Source organism: Rhincodon typus, chromosome 4 (assembly GCF_021869965.1).
Source record: "Rhincodon typus isolate 14 chromosome 4, sRhiTyp1.1, whole genome shotgun sequence".
In the NCBI taxonomy this organism is placed as follows: Eukaryota; Metazoa; Chordata; class Chondrichthyes; order Orectolobiformes; family Rhincodontidae; genus Rhincodon; species Rhincodon typus.
The window spans coordinates 69,934,265-69,958,387 of record NC_063335.1 but is presented as its reverse complement, the minus strand read 5'-3'; the positions used below and the strand labels follow the sequence as shown (position 1 = coordinate 69,958,387).

The 24,123-nt window shown below is 39.5% G+C and overlaps 1 protein-coding gene across 1 annotated transcript in view; it reads right to left on the bottom strand.

Moving 5' to 3' along the window:
- The window catches only part of klhl14 (kelch-like family member 14), a 150,158-nt gene that overhangs the window by 87,860 nt on the left and 38,175 nt on the right, over positions 1 to 24,123 (bottom strand). The window contains exon 2 of the mRNA XM_048595978.1: positions 23,107 to 23,228. Within this exon, the coding sequence (XP_048451935.1) occupies positions 23,107 to 23,228 (122 nt within the window). The remainder of the gene's footprint in view (positions 1 to 23,106; positions 23,229 to 24,123) is intronic.

Genomic DNA, 24,123 nt, shown 5'->3' with positions numbered 1-24,123 from the left:
TCTCAGCAGCTGTAATATTGTATCCTGCACTCCGTTATGTTTACTGATGCACTTGTATAGTATGACCTGCCTGTAAAGCACATAAGACAAGACTTTTCACTGTACCTCGGTACATGACAGTAAAAAATCAAATCAAATACTTGCTCATGCAATGGGATAACTGTCATCCTTGGAGGGCTCCAAATATTTTGCATTTAAATATTAATATAAGGCTGTGAATGGCAGTGAAGTGGCCTCACTATTAATCCTCACATTGTCCAAGGGGTACAGAATATAATAATGTAATACTGGGGTTCCTGGGTTTAGCATTTGTAAAACTTCAGCACAAACATCAAGTTTGTAGCTAAAATGATAGTACTGCTCCCTTCTGGTTCAGTTTAAAAACACCATTATATTTTTGGCAAGAGAATGAGACTCTGACTAATTTCTTATTTCTGCAAATTAAATAAAGTAACCATTACAACAGCCTAGTGGACAACTTGAACATTTGAATTCTGCAAAAATAAAGTTTGTTAACTACGAAAAGCTGCTGTCAGTAAAAGTGACAAAAACTGCCAGATTGCAGTAAAACATAACTGGTTCATTAATTTCCTTAAAAAAAAAAGAAATCCTGCTGTCCTTGCCTGGCCTAGCCTGGCCTGTATATAACTTCAGTCCCGTATCAATTTTGTCGATTTTTTTTTTACTGCTTAACAAGTGGAATGGCCTAACAAGTAAAACCATTGCATCAAGCTGCCGTGAAGACTGAAGCTAACTTTAGGACAAATCCTGACCAAAAGCAGAGTGGATCGATTTCTGGTGAATTCATCGCCAACTTTGAAGGGCGATCAGGGATGGAAAATGAATGTTAGCTTTCCTAGAAATGCCCACAATGAAGGAAACTTAAACTTCAGATGAATATTCAACAGATCTGAAGTTCAGCAGCGCTTGCTTACCAATAAAGCTGGACTAACTACCATTTCCACAAAAGGGGATGTCATCAAAATGTTTTAAATAGATTGGCCTATCTTCCATCATTAAAAACTGAAAGAACTGTGGATGCTGTAAATCAGAAGCAAAAACAGAAATTTCTGGAAAAGTTCAGCAGGTTAGCCAGCATCTGTGGAGAGAAATCAGAGTTAACATTTCAGATCGAGTGACCCTTCTTCAGAACAGAGGAATTTTTGAGGAAGGGTCACTTGACTCAAAATGTTAATTGATTTCTTTCCACGATGCTACCAGACCTGCTGAGCTTTTCCAGCAATTTCGGTTTTATCTTCCATCATTTCTTGCTGTCTACCTGAGAAACATACTCCAAATGAGATGATGGTGAGCTTTGCTTTCTACGGTGAGATTAATATGGAGATGGAGTTCTTGTTTATTTTGTTACCTGCTTTTTTCAATTTAAGGCATTTCTTATTTGAATCCATGCTGAAGTTCATCTTTCATTAGAGTATGATTGTGAGCCAATAACAGTCTTTAGCTTAAAGTTTTGGCAAAGATCTATGGCTGGGGTTGTCACCATACTAGGTGACATCATCAATGGATCCTCCGATGAAGCGGTGTTATTCTACTCTGCTTGGAATTTATACTGTCTGGTCCGTTATGGTGAGTAGTGCCATTTCCAGTTTTGATCTGAACGAGAACAAGCCAGCTCGGCGAGCAAGTCAACAACCTCAACGGTCTTTAGCTGCTTATGTTGAAAATTGGATACTCCTGGATTAAACCCATTAAGTCTTCACCTAATGACTGTTAGGTAGGATGGCAGGTTCAAAGTAAAAACTTCCAACAAACCTTACTGCATGGTCAAAAATTGCATTTATCAATCCTTTCCAGATACTGAAGAAAGGACACCTGGATTCATATTGTAACAATGAATAGTTTCAAATGGTCAGCGGTGTTAGTTGCAACCGTTCTAGGCTTTCCCTACAGTTAACACCCCCAGGAGGAGATAGCTGCATAGCCAAGGTGCCCTGCAATATTTTGTACTTCGTATGATTTTGTGATTGAGGTCAACAATCCAAGATTTACATTTAGGAATCAGACTATTGAATTATCTTGTTGTTGGTTAGGGTCAGACCATTGAATTATTTTGTTGTTTGCTGACAGGTAGGTTTGAAAGGTAATGGCCAACAGATAGCGAATATTAAACATTAACTAAGGGATTCACAGAATCACAAAATGGTTACAACACAGGAGGAGGCAATTTGACCCACCGTAACAGAGATAGAGTCATTGAACATTTTTAAAACTCAGTTAGCTACATTCTTCATTGACAAGGGAGTAAAAAGGTATAGTGGGTAGACAATAAAATAGAATTGAGGCTAAAGTCAGATCAGCCATGATCTTAGAAATAACTCCGCAGAGGCCAATATAACATTAAGTCACCCTTTATTTACACGTGGAGAGTCCTTGACACTGATGCAGCTTCCTCAGAGCCAGCTCTCAAAATGAACAGGATGTCTAATACTCCTATATCTAAGGTTTTAGAGTAGATTTGTAGCTCGGGTTGTGGATGTTGTGGTTGGTTGGCTCGCCAAGCTGGTTCGTTGTTGCCAGGGCTCCCTGATTGGACCAGATTAATCAGGGATCTCATATTCTATGAAGTCCACCTGGCTACCCTCATTGTAGTCACTAAATCCAACACCCAATGAGTCAGAGAACATAGGCCGGTTCTTCATTTTGTAGCTCCTCCTGGGGCATTTTAACACCGGGTCAGATTCTCCAACTTTGCCTCTGATACAGGCAGTGCGTAACACACAGTAGCTCACCTCTTGTGCCTGGAGTGTCTTTGAAGAAATTCATTCTCTTCTTCTGGTGATAAATGGCATTGAGGTGGCAACATAGAGTCATAGAGATGTACAACACAGAAACAGACCCTTCGGTCCAACTCGGCCATGTTGACCAGCTATCATAAATTAAACAAGTCCCATTTGCCAGCATTTGGCACATATCCCTCTCTAAATCTTTCCTATTCAAAAGCCCATCCAGATGCCTTTTAAATGTTCTAATAGTATAAGCCTCCTCCTCCTCCTCTTGCAACTCATTCTATACACGTGCCATCCTCTGTGTGGAAAAAGTTGCCCCTTAGGCCTCTTTTAAAATCTTTCCCTTCTCACCTTAAACCTATGCCCCTCTAGTTTTGGACTCTCCTACCCTGGGGAAAAGACCTTGGTTATTCACCCTAGCCATGCCCCTCATGATTTTATAAACCTCTATAAGGTCACCCATCAGCCTCTGATGCTCCAGGGAAAATTGCCCCAGCCTATTCAGCCTCTCCCTGTAGCTCAAACCCTTCAACCCTTGCAACATTCTTGTCAATCTTTTCTGAACCCTTTCAGGTTTTGCAACATCTTTTCCATAGCAGGGAGACCAGAATTGCATGCATTATTCCAAAAGTGGCCTAACCAATGTCCTGTGCAGCCGCAACATGACCCCCCAACTCCTATATTCAATGCACTGACCAATAAAGGCAAGTGTATCAAACGCATTCTTCACCACCCTGTCTACCTGCCTTCTTTCAAGTGGTATTCCTCAAGCTCAGTTGGACTGGCAAGGGTGTCCACTTCCATTGGAATACCCTGCGACTAATGCTCCATTTGCCAATGATACAGACAGGCACTAGAGCTGGCTTAAGTCCAATTGGGCTTCAGCTAGTTGGTGCTTTTGGACAGTTACATCATTAATCCCGCACTCGTTGCCACTGAAATAACTCCACAGAGGCCAATATCCCGTCACCAAGTAAACCTTTATTTACACATGGAGAGTCCTTGACACAGATCCAGCTCCCTTAGAGCCAGCTCTCAGAGTGAAAAGAGCCTCTGACACTTCTGTTTATATCTGTCACCCAGGGCTCTCTAATTGGACCAGATTAACAGCTCCAATCAGGGAACTCATTTTCTAGGGAGGTCCACCTGGCTGACCTCCTCACAATCACTACAATCATATCAATTGGTGGAGCAGGTTAAGGGACTGGATAGTCTGCTCCTGCTGTAATATGTATGGATATATTGGAAGAAACAAGGAACAAATTACAAGGTAGAAAAATAACCACAGTTATTGGTGAAATGGGGTGTATAGGAATGATCTGCCTACGGGCATAGATTTCCTTTTCCAGCTAAACACTCCCGAGAGGAAATTAAACAGTAGGCAGACCTGGGACGTGTTCAATACAGTGTAGGCTAAATTTTAATCAGTTGAGCAGGAATCCCTGACATCATGGAGTAAAGTGGATCCTGAGCCTGACCACCAGCAGGGGGACCCACTTGGCAATCTGATCACCCTGTCCCTGTGAGGCCTTCCCTCCTAGGGCTGCCATAGAGAGTCTGCCTGCCTATTGTCAACCTCAGGCTAATGTTCTGGGGTCATGGGTTCAAATTTCACAAAAGCAGATGGTGAAATTTGAAGTCAATACAATGTGGAATTAAAAACTAATGGTGACCATGTAATCATTGCAGATTTTTGTTAAAAGAAATCTTATCTGGTTCACTAATGTCTTTAAAGGGAAGGCAATCTGTCATCTTTAATCTGATCTGCCACAAGAACTTGAACAATATCTCAGACATCACCATCACAATCCCTGGTTTTGTCCCGTCTCCCCGGCAGGATAGACTTACCAGAGATGCAGCACAATTGTGTACGTTCAGAAGGGAGCTACCCTAGGAGTCCTCAACATTAAATCTGGATCCCATGAAGTCTCACGTCATCAGGTAAAACATGGGCAAGGAAATCTCCTGCTAATTACCACATAGTGACCCCACCACTCCCCTTGGCTGAGGAATCATTACTCCCCAGTGTTGAATGCTGTCTAGAAGAAGCATTGAGGATAGCAAGAACACAGAATGTACTCTGGGTAAAGACTTCAATGTCCATTACAAATAATGGCTCTGTAAAACCACTAATGACTGAGCTGAATGAGTGCTAAAGGACATAGCTGCTAGACTGGGCCTATGACAGATTATGAGAGAATCAAAATGAGAGAAAATCTCACTTGATCATGTCCTTGTTAAACTAGCGTTGCAATTGCATCTACCCATGACTATAATATTGGTAGAAGTGACCACAACACAGTCCTTGTAGAAATGACGTTCAGTCATCACATTGAGGATATTCTTCATCACGTTGTGTGGTATTGTCACCCAGGCTAAATGGGACAGATTTTGAGCAAATTTAGCAACTCAAAACTGGACATCCAAAAAGCACTGTGGGCCATCAGCAACAGTAGCAGATTAGTATTCAAACAAAATCTATCACCTCATTTCCTGGCATATGCCACACCCTGCTTTGCCACTACTGGGAGATACGGAAGCAGTCACTACCCATATGCGGCAAGAGTGGGACCATCAACCCCAAAATCACCAGCACTGGAAGACCAGTGAAATTAGACTTAGTGGATATTTTTCAGACATGTGAAACAGAGTAAATCTGCATAATGCTTTAAAAATAAATATTGTGCTTTTAAAATTGAGAAAACTTTATGTAACCATTCGCTTAATTATTTGTACATTTTAGCTCAAATAAAGCTTTGAGCACTTACGTTTCTTGTCAATCTTTCATAAAATGTCCTCTCTGAGGCTAACTGGGAGCTATTACCTTCACTTCCCTACTGAAACCTTTAAATTTTTTCTTCAGCTAGCCTTCATTAACCTTTTGTTCTCAAGTAACAATGCATTTTTAACTAATGAAAAATAAAGGTCATTGTATCTTTAAGAGTGCCAAAAGGTGTGGCTGTGGGTAAACTCATGTGGCTGTGGATTTGAAGCATCCATTGTTGCCTGAAGTAAAAACATTCGTGAACACGCTATCTGAAAAGAAATCATTTGGCACTCTGATGTCCAGGCGCACAATAGTCTGTCTGTTAGAATTGTGAATGACTGCACAATTGGACCTACCCATGTGATACATCATGTGTATAAAATATTTAATAATTGCAATTAGCAGAGGCATAAAAAACCCAGAAAAATGTATCAGTAAAATGTTAATGCTCCCTACATCTATTAAAAATATTACAAAATTTTATTGCAAGGTAAAATGCATTTTCTCAAGAAATATGCACGACACAGAGCCTGACACTAAGCCAAAGAGCACAATACTTCTGACTTCAGTCATCATGCTCCTGTAATGGATGACTGACTCCTTTTTGTACTTATGTTTTTAACCAGTTCTTTCTCCCCTCTAAAATTGCTTTCCTTTTAAGGCCAGATTTAAAATGGTGTTGAGATATATGAGGACAGCACTGTTTTTCTCATGATCCAATTACGCTACATTGCTAGCATTCTGGATGTAGTTTTGGTATGCTTTTTTACATAATGAATCAGATCAGATTATCTGAGCAGTCCTGTGTTGTCTATTTTCATTTGAATGCTGGTTATCATGCCCTTTGGCTTTTAGTACTTAGCGTTTTAACGCACTTCCATTTCATTTTTGGGAAATCATTCAAGTTAGTCAACTTTATTGTTTTTCAATATTTTAATTAAAAATGCACCACTTTAATGAAGTTTAAATAGTTTCCCTACACTTTATCATTGATGACTTATTTTAGTAAAATGGTAAAACAGCAAAATAATGAAACAGCTTTTCTTACATGATATTAAAAAGAGAATTAGAAGCAGGAGGAGAGTATTATGCCATCCAATCTGATATACCATTCAAAAGATCAATATGTGATTGTGGTCTTAACTCCACTTTCATGCTAATCCACCAAAAGCAGCATCCCTCTGCCCAAGTTAAATTACTCATTACTTCTAAATCAACATTTTGTTTTTGGTTTGCCGGCATGATCATGGATGTGCTCATTCTTTCTTTCAAACTAATAAATAATTTTATCATGAAGAATAACACTTACTGACAAAGCCAAGGTAGCAACCAAAGTCATAATACTCAGGCCACTGCTGAGACTTGGCCTGCCAATATCGATGAACTTGAACATGTTTGTTTGCAGAATGGGCTCAACAAATGCATGCAGCAAAAGGAAGCAATTTATGCCAAAGGTATTACATAGTAAAAAATAAATTACCATTCTTCAAATTTTGGAGCAAGTTCATTCTTCACAAATTGGGCAATTTCAGTGATTTATTCGCTTTAAAAAGCCCTGCAGATGGCAGATTTTCTGGGAACACTGCTTGTCAGCTTTTACACATGAACAAAGTGAGAGTGGTAGCGCTGTGGATTGACACAGAAAATCTAGATGTGGAATCAGTCTGGGTGGATCTAAGAAACATTTAAGATTGTTGGAGGACTTGAGAGGACAAGTTGTTATCCCTTGTGGGACAGTCTACAACCAGGGGGCATAATCTCAGTGCAGGAGCTTGCATATTTAAGACAGAGATGAGGAGGAATTTCTTCTCTCAGAAGTTAGTCAAATATGTGGAATTCTACACCATGGGAGGCTGTCAAGGCCAGTCATTAAGTATATTTAATCATTGTCTTTTGGCACTTAATGTCCACTTACCCATCAGGCTACCATAAATTTATCTCAATTGTTCTTCATCCCTCTGCCTTTTGATGGAATTAATGGAATTAAATTTCTTCCAGTTAATGAAAGCCGCTGGTTCTCCTGTCAGAACCTTATGGCCACACGCATGCAGTTATAGACACCTTACACTTGGAGGAATCAGTGATTGTATTGAAACCTTTGATTTCTTGGCCTGTCTGCATCAATCAGTAATGCCGGTATTGCTGGCCCTCCTATAGAGGTACTGGTCTCCACTGTGTTGCTGTGGTATATGGGAAATGTTACACACATCCTGAGTGGGATCCTGAAATAAATCTGCAACATAGAAATTGAGGACCATAGCAACCTTAATGTCCATGAGCATTGAGTAACCACCAAGGTGACCAGTGATCACCTCTTCTTCCAGCATGGCATGCAGAAGTTTAGAATTTGGCAACATCTGCATGTACCATATCCTTTGTCTGTAGATCCTGGCCACAGCGTATATCTGTCTGTGCTGGCAAATGTTTTCAGTCTCCTCTGTGGCCTTGTGCCACTTCCCCAACATGAGGCTGCCTGTGCAGCTGATTATGAGGTTGCTTCATCTAGAATCATGTGCCCACACTTCTCTCCCTCTCAGCTTCTCTTACCTGCTGCAGGACCCTCCTCCTGAAAAGATGACACATTTCCTTTTTGCTATGCACTCCTTGAAAATTTGGATGGATTCGTAAAACATCAGTGCAATGGATTCTGTCCAATGTTAAATTCCTCTAAATTGCCTATTTGAAAAAAATAGGCAACACTTCTCACTGGGTTGCCATCCACTACAGGTAAAATATAGCCCTTGCAGAGCACCAATTTCATGCCATCTAGATATGCACACAGTATCTTCATTATTGTTATTTCTGGAGCTATAAAATTCCAGCCTCTTTTGCCAAAATAAGCACCACATTGCTGTAAAGATCTTTGAGATGTGCTGAACTTGTGAAAGTGCTCAACTTTTGACAGTCTTTCTATCTTCTTATTCAAAGAATAACAGACTTCCCTCAATATCCTGGCCATTAAAAATACAAAATATTATCTGGTCGCTGTTTGTCGAACATTGCCATGCGCGAAAAAGCTACCATGTTTTCCCATACTACATATTGACCAAACTTAAAAGGACTTCTTTGAAGAACTTCTATGAGGTGCTCTGGGGCAAGCTGATGAAAAAAGTATATGTTTAAATGTAAGTATCTTCCTTTCCTTTCAAATGGAATTTTGGCATCAACCATAAAAATTCTGAGTACTACATAAAAACAATTTTCTACCAAAGATAAGCTCAGATTCTGCCATGTTATTTCTACATCAAGTAATATATTTTCATTCAAAACTCTTAGCACAAAAAAAGTTAGTGCTCTTCTTCAAATCACTGTTGATCTGGTTACACTGAATTTCATGTTCCAAAGTACGTGCATAGAATAAATGTTTTGTGATAGACTGTCATGCTAGAAGCAACGTGGCAAATGCTTAAATAAATACGTGCCACTTGCTTTGTGACTCAGTTTTGCAAGTATTCACAATTCAGTTGCATATCCAACAGAACCTAATCACATTGTATGGTACATTTAAGTTTGTCACCAAAAAACCTCTCTGTAAATTGTTGAAATCCTGAGTGAATAATTAGTTTAGGTAACACAATGATTTGCATTCAATCTCATTTTTATAACTAAATAGGATATGATTTTATCCTTATGCTGTCTTTTAAATTTAGCACTAATATGAAGTTGAAATGCTCTGCTAGGACAGTTTCCATCTTCACCAATATGCTCTTAACTCTGGTTTATGATTCACAGTCTTGCATTATTCCTCATAAATATCAGAAGTCTCCTACTACCAAGAACATTTTCAAGAAGTTTGAATTCTGAAAGGCATTTCTATACTTGCAATAGGGATTTCAAATACTTTACTGTACTGAGACTGGTAATGTGGTATCAGTACACAGAGGGTGAGAACCAGTGACCCAGACAGAGGAACTGTCTGAACTGCTGCAGTTTATTTGGTGTAGGTACACCCACAAAGTTGCTGGGTAGAGAGTTCCACAATTTTTACCCAGCAACAGTGTAGGAACAGCAACATATTTCCGAGTCAATATGACGAATGGCTTGCAGAGGAACATGCAGGTGACCTGTGTTTCCATGTGTCTATTGCCCTTGTCCTTCTAAATGGTAGTGGTTGAGAGTTTGGAAGGTGTTGTCTGTCCATTTGGATAGTTTATGCACTGCTGCAGTCAATTTGTATTGCCCTCACTAATTGTCATACCTCCAGGTTTGGTATCATTGGAGTATTTTGACACTTTAACCTGTATTCCTTTATCCAAGTATCATGCCCTTGCATACCTCGGGAAGAATTTCAAATTTTTTTTTTAAATGAGATGATATAAGGGGCATCATTTAGTAATGTCTGGCAGGGATACCTGATAGCAAATGGAGCTATATACAATATAATAAAAATACAGGGTATAAGCAATCAGTGTGGTTAGACTCTTGTGATATGTGAGTCAAAATATAATTCAGGTTCCAGACATATGCATTTCTAGTCAACCCAATATTGATCTCTGGTATTTAACCCATAAGCCCTTTATATTGGTTCATATCACTACATAGTGTCATATAGCTGCACAGGATGGAAACAGATCCTTCAGTCCAACTCGTCCATTAATCTGGTCCCATTTGCCAGCATTTGGCCCATATCCCTCCAGACTGTTCCTATTCATATACCCATCCCGTTGCCTTTTAAATGTTGTAATTATCCCAGACTCACCATTTCTTCTAGAAGATCATTCCATATACACATCACCCTCTGCATGAAAAAGTTGCCCCTTAGGTCCCTATTAAATCTTTCCCCTCTTACCTTAAACCTATGGGCTACAGTTTTGGGCTCCCCCACCCCAGGGAAAAGACCTTGGCTATTCACCCTATCCATCCCATCATGATTTTATAAACCTCTATAGAGTCACCCCTTAGCCTCCAACACTCCAGGGAGAATAGCTCCAGCCTATTCAGCCTCTCTCTCTATTGCTCAAACCCCCAACTCTGGCAATAGGCTTGTAAAAGGCTGGTACAATTACAGCATTTAAAAGGCATCTGGATGGGTATATGAATGGGCCAAATGCTGGCAAATGGGACTAGATTTGTTTAGGATACTTCAAGCTATCTGACTCAATTTGGCCCATACCCCTATAAAAGAAAATCATCATGGTTGCCTGTCATAATGCCAGCAAGTGGGCACTAAAAGCTAACGGTGACAGGTAGTTAGTGGCAGCCAGTTGGTAGTAAAGACTGAAAAGGGCAGTTACAAAGTTTTGTTTTCTCTGTCATTCTTTATCATCCGAGTTCAGAGCTGAATTTACCACTAAATCAAATCTAGAGTTCTACAGTCTGTATTGTAGCAAGAAATATTTGTAAGTATTCTCTCCTAAACAAAAAGAAGCCACACTGATGCAATTTAAAAAAAAAGATGTTTTAAAAAGATGCTGAAAGACATTCCAACTTATTAATGTGCTCCTAGAGCAAAATACAGGGAAGGCATATAAAACACATGCTTTCAATATCAAAAAGGCCGTTTGCACACCGATTTGTGTGTTCGTAGAGTGAAAGTCTTCATGGTTTACAAATGCAGCTGTCTGCTCCTCAAATGCTTTTTATAGCCACAAGAGTGCAGTCATGACACCTTACAATCCAGGAAATGCAGCAATGTCATCAAGGTGACCTTGCAACATGTCTGCCTTCATCAGTGGTAAGGTAAATAAAATCATTGGTTCAACAGAATAGTGCGGTAACTAGCACCTTTATTTTCCCTTAAGACAAATTACCGTACATACTGAACCTTTTCCTATCACTCACACTTGCACCCATCACCCTTGACCCATGCAACAACACATTCCCTCTGTGAACCTTGAACTTCTCCCATTATCCTGGACCCAATCACAATTTCTCTTGCTCCCAGCCACCGTCAGTTCTGAGGAAGGGTCACCGGACCCGAAACGTTAACTGTTTTTTCCTTCACGGATGCTGCCAGACCTGCTGAGCTTTTCCAGCAACTTTGTTTTTATTCCTGATTTACAGCATCCGCAGTTCTTTCGTTTTTTATTTACAATTCCTCTTGCAATCCTATTTGTCTTCTTGCAATGAATGAATGATTTTATTGTCACATATCTAGGAAGATACAGTGAGAAGTGTTTTGTCACCACAATCAAGCCCCATTTTGAATTATAAAAAGAATAAAAAGAAATTATTTAAATAGAGTTCATTCTCTGTTCAAATTGGATCTCAAGCATGGTTCCAGGACTTCTGCAAGGTGTTCCAGGCCTCAATGAGTCCCCACTCTGGGAACAGCAATGAAAATGCCAATGTCCCAGGAGACCCTGGCTCCACTGCTGCTGCCTCGCTGATACCGCCAAGAGTCTCCACTCCAGGTTTACTACAGTCAAAGGGACATCCAAATGCTCACAAACCTTCTGTTATCTTCCTCAATTCTTTATCTGCTCCCATGATTAACCCAATGACACTTTTGGATACCTAACTCTGGATTTTCCCCATAAACCTTCCGCTACTCTGCCCTCAATTCAATCCACAGGTTCCACTACCAATAGCACCAAACTTGCCCTATAGGCTCATCATCCATCTTTCAATCTTGCTTTACCTGCCCACCCTAACCGTCACAGGACTACCACACCCAGAACGTTTATCCCTTCTGTCCCATGCAAGAACCTGCATTCAAAAATGATTCTGTCCTCACTCGCTTCTTTTTCTGCACCTGTCAGCAGCTGAAAGTCACCCTCAGTCGAGACTCATTTCCTTCTACTGCACAAAACATGACCGTCTATCTGCCCTCCCTTCACTCTTCAGCATTTACCAGTGTCCAAACACCCTTGGTCTTGCACCCTGAATGCCTGCTTTTCCAAATGCCTACTCTTGTACCATAGGGTTACATGGACAGCCATATATCTTAGTTACAATTGCACAAAGTTAACCGATGCACTCCACCTTTAAATGACCAAGGTTAGGACTGCATTAAATCGGTTTCATGCTAATAAGCATTTGTGGCATGCAAATGTATTACATATAGGAGCTCACCACAGGCAGCTATGAGACTCAACACACCACAAACACACCACTGATTTTATCTCTATTTCTCAACCCATCATTGAGAAATCAAAATTTCTCATTCTGGCTAATTAATTCACCAAACAATTTTGTGCATTCCACTCTTGCAGACTCCATAAAACCTCCCTATGAGACTTGAAATGATTTTTAGAATATCTCACATCTAGATCTAGATGTTTTACTTATATGTTCTGAATTTGGTGCCCACTCTGGGTTTCAGAAAGGCAATCATGTGGTGTTTACCCGCACACCAGCAAATCAAACAGCCACTTCTGAACTTTAGGCAAGAGATAGTGACTGTATGGATCCAATGAGGCATACTAGCCATGTCATCTTTGTGGAGATCCTGATTTCTACTTTCCATATAACATTGACTCAAATCCACTCTGGTCATTGTTGTGCTGGTGATAATCATAACCTAACTCCGAAATATCCTTCATGGGGACACAGTTAACAGGAGCGGTACACTTGAAATCAAAGCTTGTGGCAGAGCAAATTCACTGTGGAAAACTGTCACTAATCTCATACCATTCATAAACAGGTTCAAGGCACCGCACATCCCCTAACCCCAACAAAAACAAAGACCGAATCCCCCTTGTAGTCACATATCACCCCAGTAACCTCCTCATCCAATGTATCATTCTCTGTCACTTCGACCACCTACAATCCAACCCCACAACCAAAGGTATATTTCCCTCCCCACCCCTATCTGCCTTTCGTAGAGACCGCTCTCTCCGCAACTCCCCTGTCTGCTCCACACTCCCCACCAGCCCCACCACACCCGGCACCTTTCCCTGCAACCACAGGACGTGCTACACCTGCCCCTACACCTCCCCCCTCACCTCCATTCAAGGCACCAAACAAACCTTTCACATCAGACGGAGGTTCACTGCACATCCGTCAACGTGGTCTATTGCATCCGCTGTTCCCGATGCTCAGAGACTGCTTTGTAGAGCAACTACGCTCTGTTTGCGACAAACGACAACACCTTCCGGTCGCGAACCATTTCAACTCCCCCTCCCACTCCCTGGGTGACATGTCCATCCTGGGCCTCCTTCAGTGTCACAATGACGCCACCTGGAAACTGAAGGAGTAGCACCTCATATTCCACCTTGGGAGCCTACAGCCCAATGGTCTCAATATGGATTTTACCAGTTTCAAAATCTCCCCATCCTCGGCCTCATCCCATGACCAACCCTCCCTCTCATTCCCGCCTCCTTGATCTGACACAACCTGTCCATCTTCTCTCCCACCTAGCCGCTCTTCCCACCTCACTGACCAATCCACATCATCCCCTACCTGCACTCACCTATTACCATCCCACCTACCTTCCCCAGGCCCAGCCCTCCTCTCTCTATTTATTTCTGAGCTCCCTTCCCCCTCCCCCATTTCTGAAGAAGGGTCCTGACCCGAAATGGAACTTTCCTGCTCCTCTGATGCTGCCTGGCCTGCTGTGTTCCTCCAGCTCCACACTTATCTCTGACTCCAGCATTGGCAGTTCTCACTATCTCTTAGAAAAGAGTCACGTTTTAAATAATGTCTTGTGTGATCTCAGGACATTCTGATTCAATTTATGCCCATTAAGTACTTTTGAAGAGAAAATCCTGTTGTATTACTCAAAAATACAACAGCCAATTTGAACAATGGAAGGCCCCACAAATAACAATGTGATAATGACCAGATCATCTCTTAGCTGAACAAGTATAAGTTCAATGGTGGTCACTGGACCCAAAACGTTAACTCTGATTTTTTCTTCACTTATGCTGCCAGACCTGCTGAGCTTTACCAGCAACTTCTATTTTTGTTCCTGATTTATAGCATCCGCAGTTCTTTTGGTTTTTATTTAGTTCAATGGTGCATTGATTGAAGGAAGTCTGCAGGAGGGCATGCCAGGAGCAGCACCAGGAACACCTAAAAAAAATTAATTCTCAATCTCGTGAAGTTACTAAACAGGACAACTTACGTGCCCAATGGGATAAGCACCAAGTGATAGACAGAGCCTAGCAATTACACAACCACTTTATTTTCCCAACTGACTCACCAATATCCAGTTCATTCAACAGTTGGGAAAATTCTGCCCAAGACTCATGAATGTCATTAGTCCACAATTCTTTGGTATGCGCTGGCACTGGATAGAAACAAAGCCATGAACCCTCTCACCTTGATTTGACACATAACACACTGTCCTTTTCTTATCCTAATGCTCGAGATAAGCATCAGGGGGTCCCCGATTTATGAACATCCAACTTATGAATGCTCATACTTATGAATGATATCCTGTATTAATATTAATTTCAAAATCCGACAGACGAATGTTTGCACGTACTTAAAAATAGCTATTTTGTATTGTATTGTACTGCGGTGTATTGTGTTCCAACTTGCACAGAAATTGACTTACAAACATACTCAAGAACAGATCCCATTTGCAACAGGGGACTGTCTGTACGGAAGTTACTTAACTGATCTGTGTTGAGGACAGATAGCCTTTGCAGGTATCCAAACTTCAGATGTGTAATTCACAATTTTTCAAAGGTGATGCCCAAATTTCTGATGTATGCTGATGGTGAACAAGACCACAAGCCAGCGTTCCAGATTTCTAAAGTTCTCCTTTATATACACATTTGGATGTTTACAGTAAGTAGTAAGAGAGACATTATTGATAGATAACTTCGAAAACAAATCACTCACAGGATATGAGCATTGCATTTATTGTCTATCCCTAATTACCCATAGGTGTGATACCTGTTGGTCTGGAGTCACATGTAGGCCTGGCCAGGTAAGGATAAGCAGATTTCCTTCCCTGAAGGACGTTAGTAAACCAGATGCATAGTCACCAGTATTCTGTATTCCAAAACTTTATTGAATTCAAATTTCACTATTTGCCACAGGAGGGATCTGTACAATGTCCCCAGAGCACAGGCCTGAGGTTCTGGTTGCTAGCCCAGTGATATAACCACTGCACCACCAACTTCCATAATTGTGCCAATTGTAACACTATGACAGTTTTTAAAATTTCACTGGTGAAGTGGAACAATCCACCTACCGTTACTGTGGTAATCTCAGTATGGATCTTGCTGTACAGTTAACAGTCACTCAGATTGCTCTTGGAAATTACAATTCCCATTATTAGTGGGCATCAATGCTTAAAGTATTCAAATGATGACTTCAGTCATGATTTTCAAGCAGACACTGCCAAGATGTTGGCATAATTAGAAAGTATCACTCCATCTACATGATGTTCAGCAGATCCTGGCCGGACATTACTAGGCCTTTGGGAACAATTTTTGGGTATGGGAGGGCTTTTACAATGGTGCAGGAGAGTGGCAGGTGGCACGCCAATTGTTATTCACCAACATAACTTGCAAGTGTTAGAAGAGGAGGTGGGTAGTGACCAATTAAGGATCTCTTCTCACCCTCATTAGCATTTACCTGGTGGTAAGGGAGTACTCTGTTACATGAGGAGACCTAGATAAATCCTGGGTCATCTCCTGATGGGTTTCTAAAGTGAAGGAAGAACTCCTTTTTGGGCACATAGTAGTCCACAAAGGCCCCCTGATGACAAATGCCAACTCCAATATGATGGCATCACCAAACCAACAAAGTTCTTTTATCAGGGCCTGCTTAACTGTCTCTGGCACACCCGGACCCCATCTACCTAGTTGTGAAGGTGCATTCATCAATGCATGGTCCTCCTCTCGGTACAGCCCCAGTTTGTCCACCACTCCCATTCACACCACTGAGGGGCTGCAGTGCCTCTTACTGGCCAGTATCTTTTGGGATGTGTGGCCAGCCTTAACAGGAAGACTAACCTGCCAATAGCAGCAGACCTCTGCAGCCACCAATCATCCAGTCCAGTATTTTATAGACTGTGTTCATGAACTAATTGGATATCTTTTAAAGGTATTTGCTAGCATTAGTTCATTTCGACAGCTAATATCAATATCAATTGTTCTTTTCTTTCTTGGGCCGTTTTAGTTTATTTTTAATATGAGTGATCATATGCAAAAAATATTTTTGGAATTAAACAAAATAAATGATAGAATGCCTTTAATAGCCAAAATGAAACTAAAATCACAATGTTCTTGTCAGATTATTTAAAAAAGGTTGAGACTTAGAGGCGTCCCTTCCCTAGTGATGCATGGGGCATGTATTGCGTCAGTCAACTGTGTGTTCAAAAATAAGCATTTACATATTTCTTTACCTTTGTTGCATCAAAATAATTATGTATAAAATGAAAATATACATTTCCATTTTTCCAATATGGAGGAAGGTGCAACATGACTGTCTAAGTCCAATATTATATAAAAGAAGGTTAATCTGATTTTGAAATTGATACAGCATCAAAAAAGGGCTGCTAGGAGTCACATGACTGTCCCTGTTGATTCATTTCACCTAGAATGACAGATTGGCTGATACAATGTCTCATCGTCTATAAAGAAAGGGGGGCATTTAGAATTCAAGTGATCCTTGGAAAATGCAATAGGCCCTTAAAAGGAGTGAGAATATAAAGAAAAATAAACAGAAGACTGGAAGGATAATACCAGAATTCCAGAATAATTGACTTGGCTTTGTGGAACACTGATTCATCAAAATGTTAACATGGTAGTTATCTCAAGTTTAATCTGCATTTTACGACACACCATTTCTGAAACAGAATTCCTTTAGAAGGTCTCGGAGACGAGAAAGAAAAAGTCCTTAGTTTAAATGAGGAAGACATTTGGAAACCCCCCTTATAGTACAGAACTTGGGTACTGCTGAGAAAGAAAAACTTTAGTTGAAGTTTTTATCTTGCCAGTGCAATCAGCCTCCAAATATTCAACTACAGCTGTGAACTAAACTTTGTTTCTATCCTTTTCACCTTCAAAAAGAGAATTCAAGAAAATTAGAGACCTGTAATGATAATGGACTTTTTCAATTGTTCTATCTTGATAAATATCTGCTATTCATACATTCTATCTTTGTATCTGTGTTTTATCTAATAAAGAGAAGATGTTGACAGTGGTAAAGTCACTGGACTAGTAATCCAGAGACCAAGGCTAAGGGCATAGGTTGAAGTCTGATCACAGCCACTGGTGGAATTTTAATTCAATGAATACAATCTCGAATTGAAAGCTAGTCTCAGTAATGGCGACCATGAAACAAGCTAGCATCAATTGTTGTAAAACCCCATCTGGTTCACTAATGCACTTTGGGAAAGGAAATATCCTTATTCGCTCTGGCTTACATACGATTCCAGATCTACAGTAATGTGGTTGTATCTTAACTATGCTTTGAAAAGACCTATAAAATGGCTCAGTTCAGGTGCAATTAGAGATGGTCAACAAATGCTAGCCCTGTCAGTGACTTTCCCATTGCATGGACAAATTTTTTTTTAAAAGTCTTTTTTTTAAAAACCTGGTAAGTTCCTGTAATAATTCTGTAATAAACTAACCTTTAATCTTGTTTACAACATTAGCTTTGCAGCTGGTTATTTTTTGAAATTGGAACACTCCAAAAGCAAAAAGGGGTTAATGGAGCTGTATAAATTCACAGTTCACAGGCCACACTGTGGACACACCTGGTGAGGTCATAATAATGCAAATTTATCACTTTTTATCCATTTGAGGAGCTAGTATGTGATAACAAGAACATGCCATATTCAAAATATGGACCTTTACAAAGCAAATTAGAAAACTAGTTAAAATGGATAGAACTGTGTGAAAGCAGAAAGGTTTCCTGTACCATTAGATGCTTCGTCCCAGCCACATCTAATTCATTTCCTATAAAAAATTTAAACTGATATTTCACCTAAGGATTTAAAAAAATAGTGTTGATCCCACTAGCTTTCGGCAGGACTTATCTAGAACATACAATTTTATTAGAAATGAATAGAATGACTGATCAATGGCTTGGAGCAAAGAAATGTGTTGGCTTTGTAATCTTGCATGGGAGTATTTGTTCAGTAAAACTTACCACAATGTTTTTGTTGTTCTAACTTTATGTTTTTGTTGCTGCCTTGATTTGTTCTATTTATTCATTTTTATTCCTCCAACTCAGTATTTTATTATTTTATACACTTAATTTTTAGGCTATTGATGTCAATGATAAGATCAAAATTTACTGCCCATCCTTAGTTGCCCCTCAGACATTGGTAGTGCTGTGATGTCATCTTCAACAGAATGCTTTATGAGGCAGTTTCAGAGGGCAATAAAGATTCACATAGGACACAGGAACATAAGAACAGCAATAAGGCTATTCAGGCCCTTGAGCCTGTTCCACCATTCAATGAGATCATGGCTGCTCTGTGGCCTAACTCCACATATCTGCCTCTTGGAACAAATTCATTAATACTTTTGCTTAACAAAAATTATTTTAGATTAAAATTAACAATTCGTCTAGCATGAGTTGCCACTTGTGGAGGAAAGTTTCAAACCTCTATCACCTTTAGCGTGCAGAATTACTCATAACATCTCTCCTGAACGGTCTGGCCCTAATGTTTTTGACCAAACCCCAGGTTCTAGAATCAACTGGTGGAGGTAATTTATCTTTATCTACCCTGTCTTTTCCTCTTAACATCATGAAGACTTTGATCAGATCACCCCTTAACCTTCTAAATTCAAGAGAAAACAGGCCTTCTTAGTATAATCTCTCCTCATAACTTAATTCTGAAGTCCAGGGATCATTCTTGTAGAACTACTTTGTACTCCCTCCAAGACAAATATATCCTTCCTGATGTGTGGTGCTCAGATCTGCTCACAGTACTCCAAGTGAGATCTAATTATACGGTTTTGTATAGGTGCAGCACAACATCTGTGTCCTTATACTCCAGTCCTCTGGCTATAAAGGCCAGTATTCCATTAGCCTTGCTATTTATTTTCTGCACCTGTTTGTGGAATTTTAAAGATCTATGCACCTCAAACCCCAAGTTTCTTTGGGCTTCCATTGTATTTAATGTTATAATATCGATAGAGTACCCTGATTTATCCTTTTTTTGGTCCAAAATGAATAATGTCACTTTTGCTTCCTTTGGACTCCATCTGCCACAGTTTTACCCTTTCACAGTGTAAATGATAACATAAAATTACAAAAATGATTTTGGTAGACTATCTATAACGTGCCTAACTTTGTGCCAGCAGCAAATTCGGATATACGACTTTCTATGCCATTATCTAGGTCATTAATAATGAATGTGAATAATTGAGGCCTTAAACACAGATCCTTGTGGGGCACCATTGGTCACATTCTGCCAATTTGAGTAACTGTCCATTATGCCTACATTCTGTCACCTGCCACTCAAGCAATTTCCCAGCCACATTAATAATTTGGCCTCAATTCCACAGGATTCTACATTAGTGAAGTCTACGGGGGAATTTATTAAATGCCTTCTGGAAGTCCACATAAACAACATGCATATACATTCCCCTATCCACTACATTAGTCACCTCTTCAAAAAAATTGAATGCTCTTCATTAGGCGTGACCTGCCATTTGTGAATTCATACTGGCTCTCCCTGATTAACAGAAAATTTTTGAGGTGTTCATTTACCCCATTCTTGATTGTACAGTCCAACAATTTCCCCACCACAGATGTTAGTCTCACTGGTCTATAATTCCCAGATTTTCCTCTACCAACCTTCTTAAAATTGGAGTGACATGCAGATTTTTCAATCCAGACGGACAACTCCTGTTTCTAGGGAACTGTGTATTCAGCCAATTTACTATGGGTTTGAAGTCACTCAATAACCAGAGAAGATAAAAATGGCAGACATCTTTCTCTGATATAGTAGGAACTGCAGATGCTGGAAAATCTGAGATAACAAGGTATAGAGCTGGATGAACACAGCAGGCCAAACAGCTCAGAGGAACAGGAAGGCTGAAGTTTCGGGCCTAGACCCTTCTTCAGAAATGGGGGAGGGGAAGGGGGTTCTGAAATAAATAGGGAGAGAGGGGGAGGCGTTTAGAAGATGGATATTTCTGAAGAAGGGTCTAGGCCCGAAACTTCAGCCTTCCTGCTCCTCTGATGCTGCTTGGCCTGCAGTGTTCATCCAGCTCTATACCTTGTTATCTCAGACATCTTTCTCTAATGACATTGGTGAACGATAATGATTTTTACATGAATCCATTAGTTTCATGGTCACTGCTACTAGATTGTGGGGACTGATTTTAACTCTGAATGTGGCTTGGTTTTGAATGCAGCAAAATCTGGGTCTTTAATTCCAGGTTCGTTCAATGAACTGAATTCAAAGTCCCATGCTGGCATATTGCTGGATCATAATTTCAGGTCTCTGGATTATTAGTCCACTTACATAACCACTAAGTTACCACGCATATTTCGTTGTATCCTTTCTCCAGTATGATTCCAAGTGTTCAAGATCCCCTTTTGCTTACTCTGCAACTATATAAAGCCCTGCTTTGACCACACCTAGAGTAATATGAGTAATTATGGCCATTACATTTAATGGCCTTAATGTAAAAGCGTAGGATTTACCAGAATGATACCTGAACTCCAAAGGCAAATGATGAGCAGAGATTACAAACAAAGAGCAATCCCTAGAATTTAGAAGGATTGATCAAACATTTCAGTACACTAAGGGGGAAGAGAGGGTAGGTATAGTTAAATTATTTCTGTGTGTTTAAAAATCTTAGATAAACAATGATCATCTAAAAATTAGACGTCCAAAACTTTTTTTAGAAATTAAATTCAGTAAAACCCCTGCACATAAAGATAACAAAAGTTTGGAACACTTCTGTAAATAACAACTGATGCTTGACCAACTATTAATTTCAAATCTGGGAATGATAGATTTTGATTTGCAAAGGCAGTAAGGGACCTGAGGCAAAGGTCTTTGAGTTAGGTCATTAGTCAGTTATGGTTCAACTGTTTTGCAGAATTGACCTCGTCTCCCAATCCCTCTGTACCTCAGCTGAATTAGCCACTTCATGTCTGCTAGAATCTTGGGATCACCTTAGCCCCATTCTCTCTTATGGATTTGCATCACGGTTACTGCTGGATCTCAAAATATCCTTCCCATTTTTTATCTCACCCATTATTTCCCTAGGTTATGCTCTCAGCTCCAAATCAATTTACAAGAAAGGTAAAATACCTTAAGTAAAATGGACAAGTTTAAGTCGAAAATCAAAAGTCTAAAATTAACCAGAACTTGAGTACAACAAACAAAGCTAGCAGAAGCAGTAAGAAGCTATACAAAAACGAATTCCTATCAGGCTGCCACCTTCCCAAAGTTTATTTATACCAGTTCAACATAGACCATAGTCGACATTAATCACACGATGATTTGTTGTAAAGCCAAAAGCTGACATTTCCCTGCACAAGTTTGTGTTCTTTTTAGAAAAAATAAAAAAAACTAACATAGTTAAAATTATAAATACATCCTTAATTTTGAGATGCAATAGAAAATTTGTAGATGGATATTAGTTGAATACACGTTAAGCTTAACAAAGAATACACTAGTGTACTTTACTGTTAGTCAATGCCTAGTTAGTCATAGGAATAAGCACCACTTAGGTGAAATAGTGAAGGACCTCCATCACCTGCTGTGCCTTAAAGAATTGACATTTTTAAGAAAGATGGGTAGAAAAATTAGTTTTCTTATGGACTTTTGGGACATTTTGGCCTCATTTTAATTGCAGATCATTTCATCCTTCTCTCTAGTTACTGGCTTTACTTTTAATAGGTTCATCTTCATTGAGTACCAGTGACAGATCCTGATAAAATATATTACGTTTAAGCCAAGTACTTTGTTGAAAATATAACAGTAGTGAAATAAGTTCTAAAAATGGCTGTTTAAATGAAACAAAATCCAGAGCATTTGGAAGGAAGAAATCTCCAGGCAAAAGTGATGAGCTCTTTCAGGATCAGAAAAGGAGCAATAAATTGAGTATTTGATAAATAAATATTTAAGACAAGCAATCGCAATTTAATGAACATCATGCATTCATCTTAATCCTGCATTTTGATTCTTCTTTAACACTCACATTCAAACATTTTGTTTTCACAAGTCAAGAAGTAAAATTAGAGACCTCAAAAAATTAAGGAGCTACTCTGGAATTTTAATAGGATAACAGAGAATGAAGATAATCCCCTCCCTTCTATGTCGGACACAATATCATTTTTTGTTTTTCCTCGAGCATCATGCAGAACACTTAGCAGCAAATTGATGATCGAAGTTTAGCATCATTAAAGCAGGACTGTCTTCTCCTTTAAGGATCGCTGTTATATTTCAGACAAGACCAATCAGTCATGAGCAACAATTGATTAAAAAAACACAAATCTGAATTCATTTGAAAAGAAAATGGGTCACAACAGCAGTGTTTAGTCCAGAAACATATCAGTTCAATGTTAAAAGAGTGATTGTATATTGCTACTCAACAGACAAATGTAATGGTATTGCAAGTCACTTGATGAAAGAATGTGAGACAGACAGAGAGACAATTATTGTAATAGTATAACAATCCCTTGCTTCAATATCAAAGACTCTCCTCAACAATGATGTACCATTCCTATCATCGAAACCAGAAATTAATGAAAATGTTTCTGGGCCACACCTACTTGTAAGGATTTTCCATGTCTTCTTTTCTTCATCATAATACTGAACTAAGTTGCTTGGAAGTCGATCTGGACCTGGAGGCAATCCACCAACCAGTAATAACAGTTTCTTACTGGACCGAATCCTGAAAAGAGGATCCAAAGGAAATTGAAAATATTTTATCGTGCAAAATGACTATGTCTTATGCAAAGCATTTCAAGTGCATTTTGTTAATTATTACTCCCATGCTAAAGTCTCTGTCTTATCCAAGATCATCACCCAGCCAGTTTTGAAACAGACAGTCTAGCTTTGAATATTCCTCATGTTTCTAATTTTAAAATTTCTGAACAAGAGACCAATATCTTAATTCTCTGAATTTTTGACTTTCTCATCTTTTCATCCAGCATGTGGCTTCACAGCCAGCATCAAGCACCGAAAGTAGTCAATAATCATGTAGTCAGTAATCATATGGTATTCTGGTCAATTCTGGTGTATCATAGCTGAAGGCAACATGTTCTCATTCAAAATAAAAAGCAGGAAGTTCTGGAGAAACTCAGCAAATCTGTGGAGTCAGAAACTAAGTTAACGTTTCAAGTCTAATATGATTCTTCTACAGAACTGGTTCTCAATCAATGCCTATGCATACATAACTTCCAGAAGAGGTGAATGGAAAGATCAGAAGTATGAACCTAGGCCAATTTTCCCCTGCATCCCTAATGATTTTTTTGTCCATTGTAACACTCCCTGTCCAAGATATTTTCTTAGCATAGACTAGAAAACAATCTGGGCCCATTTGTTTGCTTTGGCTCAGCAACCCCTTGTCAACACCAGTTGAGAAATCAGGGATTGCCAAAATCTAATTCCTAAAATAAATTATTTTTTCAATTACTTTTGATATGAAAACATTTATTCTTAAAGGTTTTGAATAAATTTTCATACGCAAAGGAATGTCATTACTCATGCCATAATTCTACCAACTTCCGTGATTTTGTACAATTTGGCTTTAACAAATGCTTGGGATCTAGCTTAGCATTTGAAAG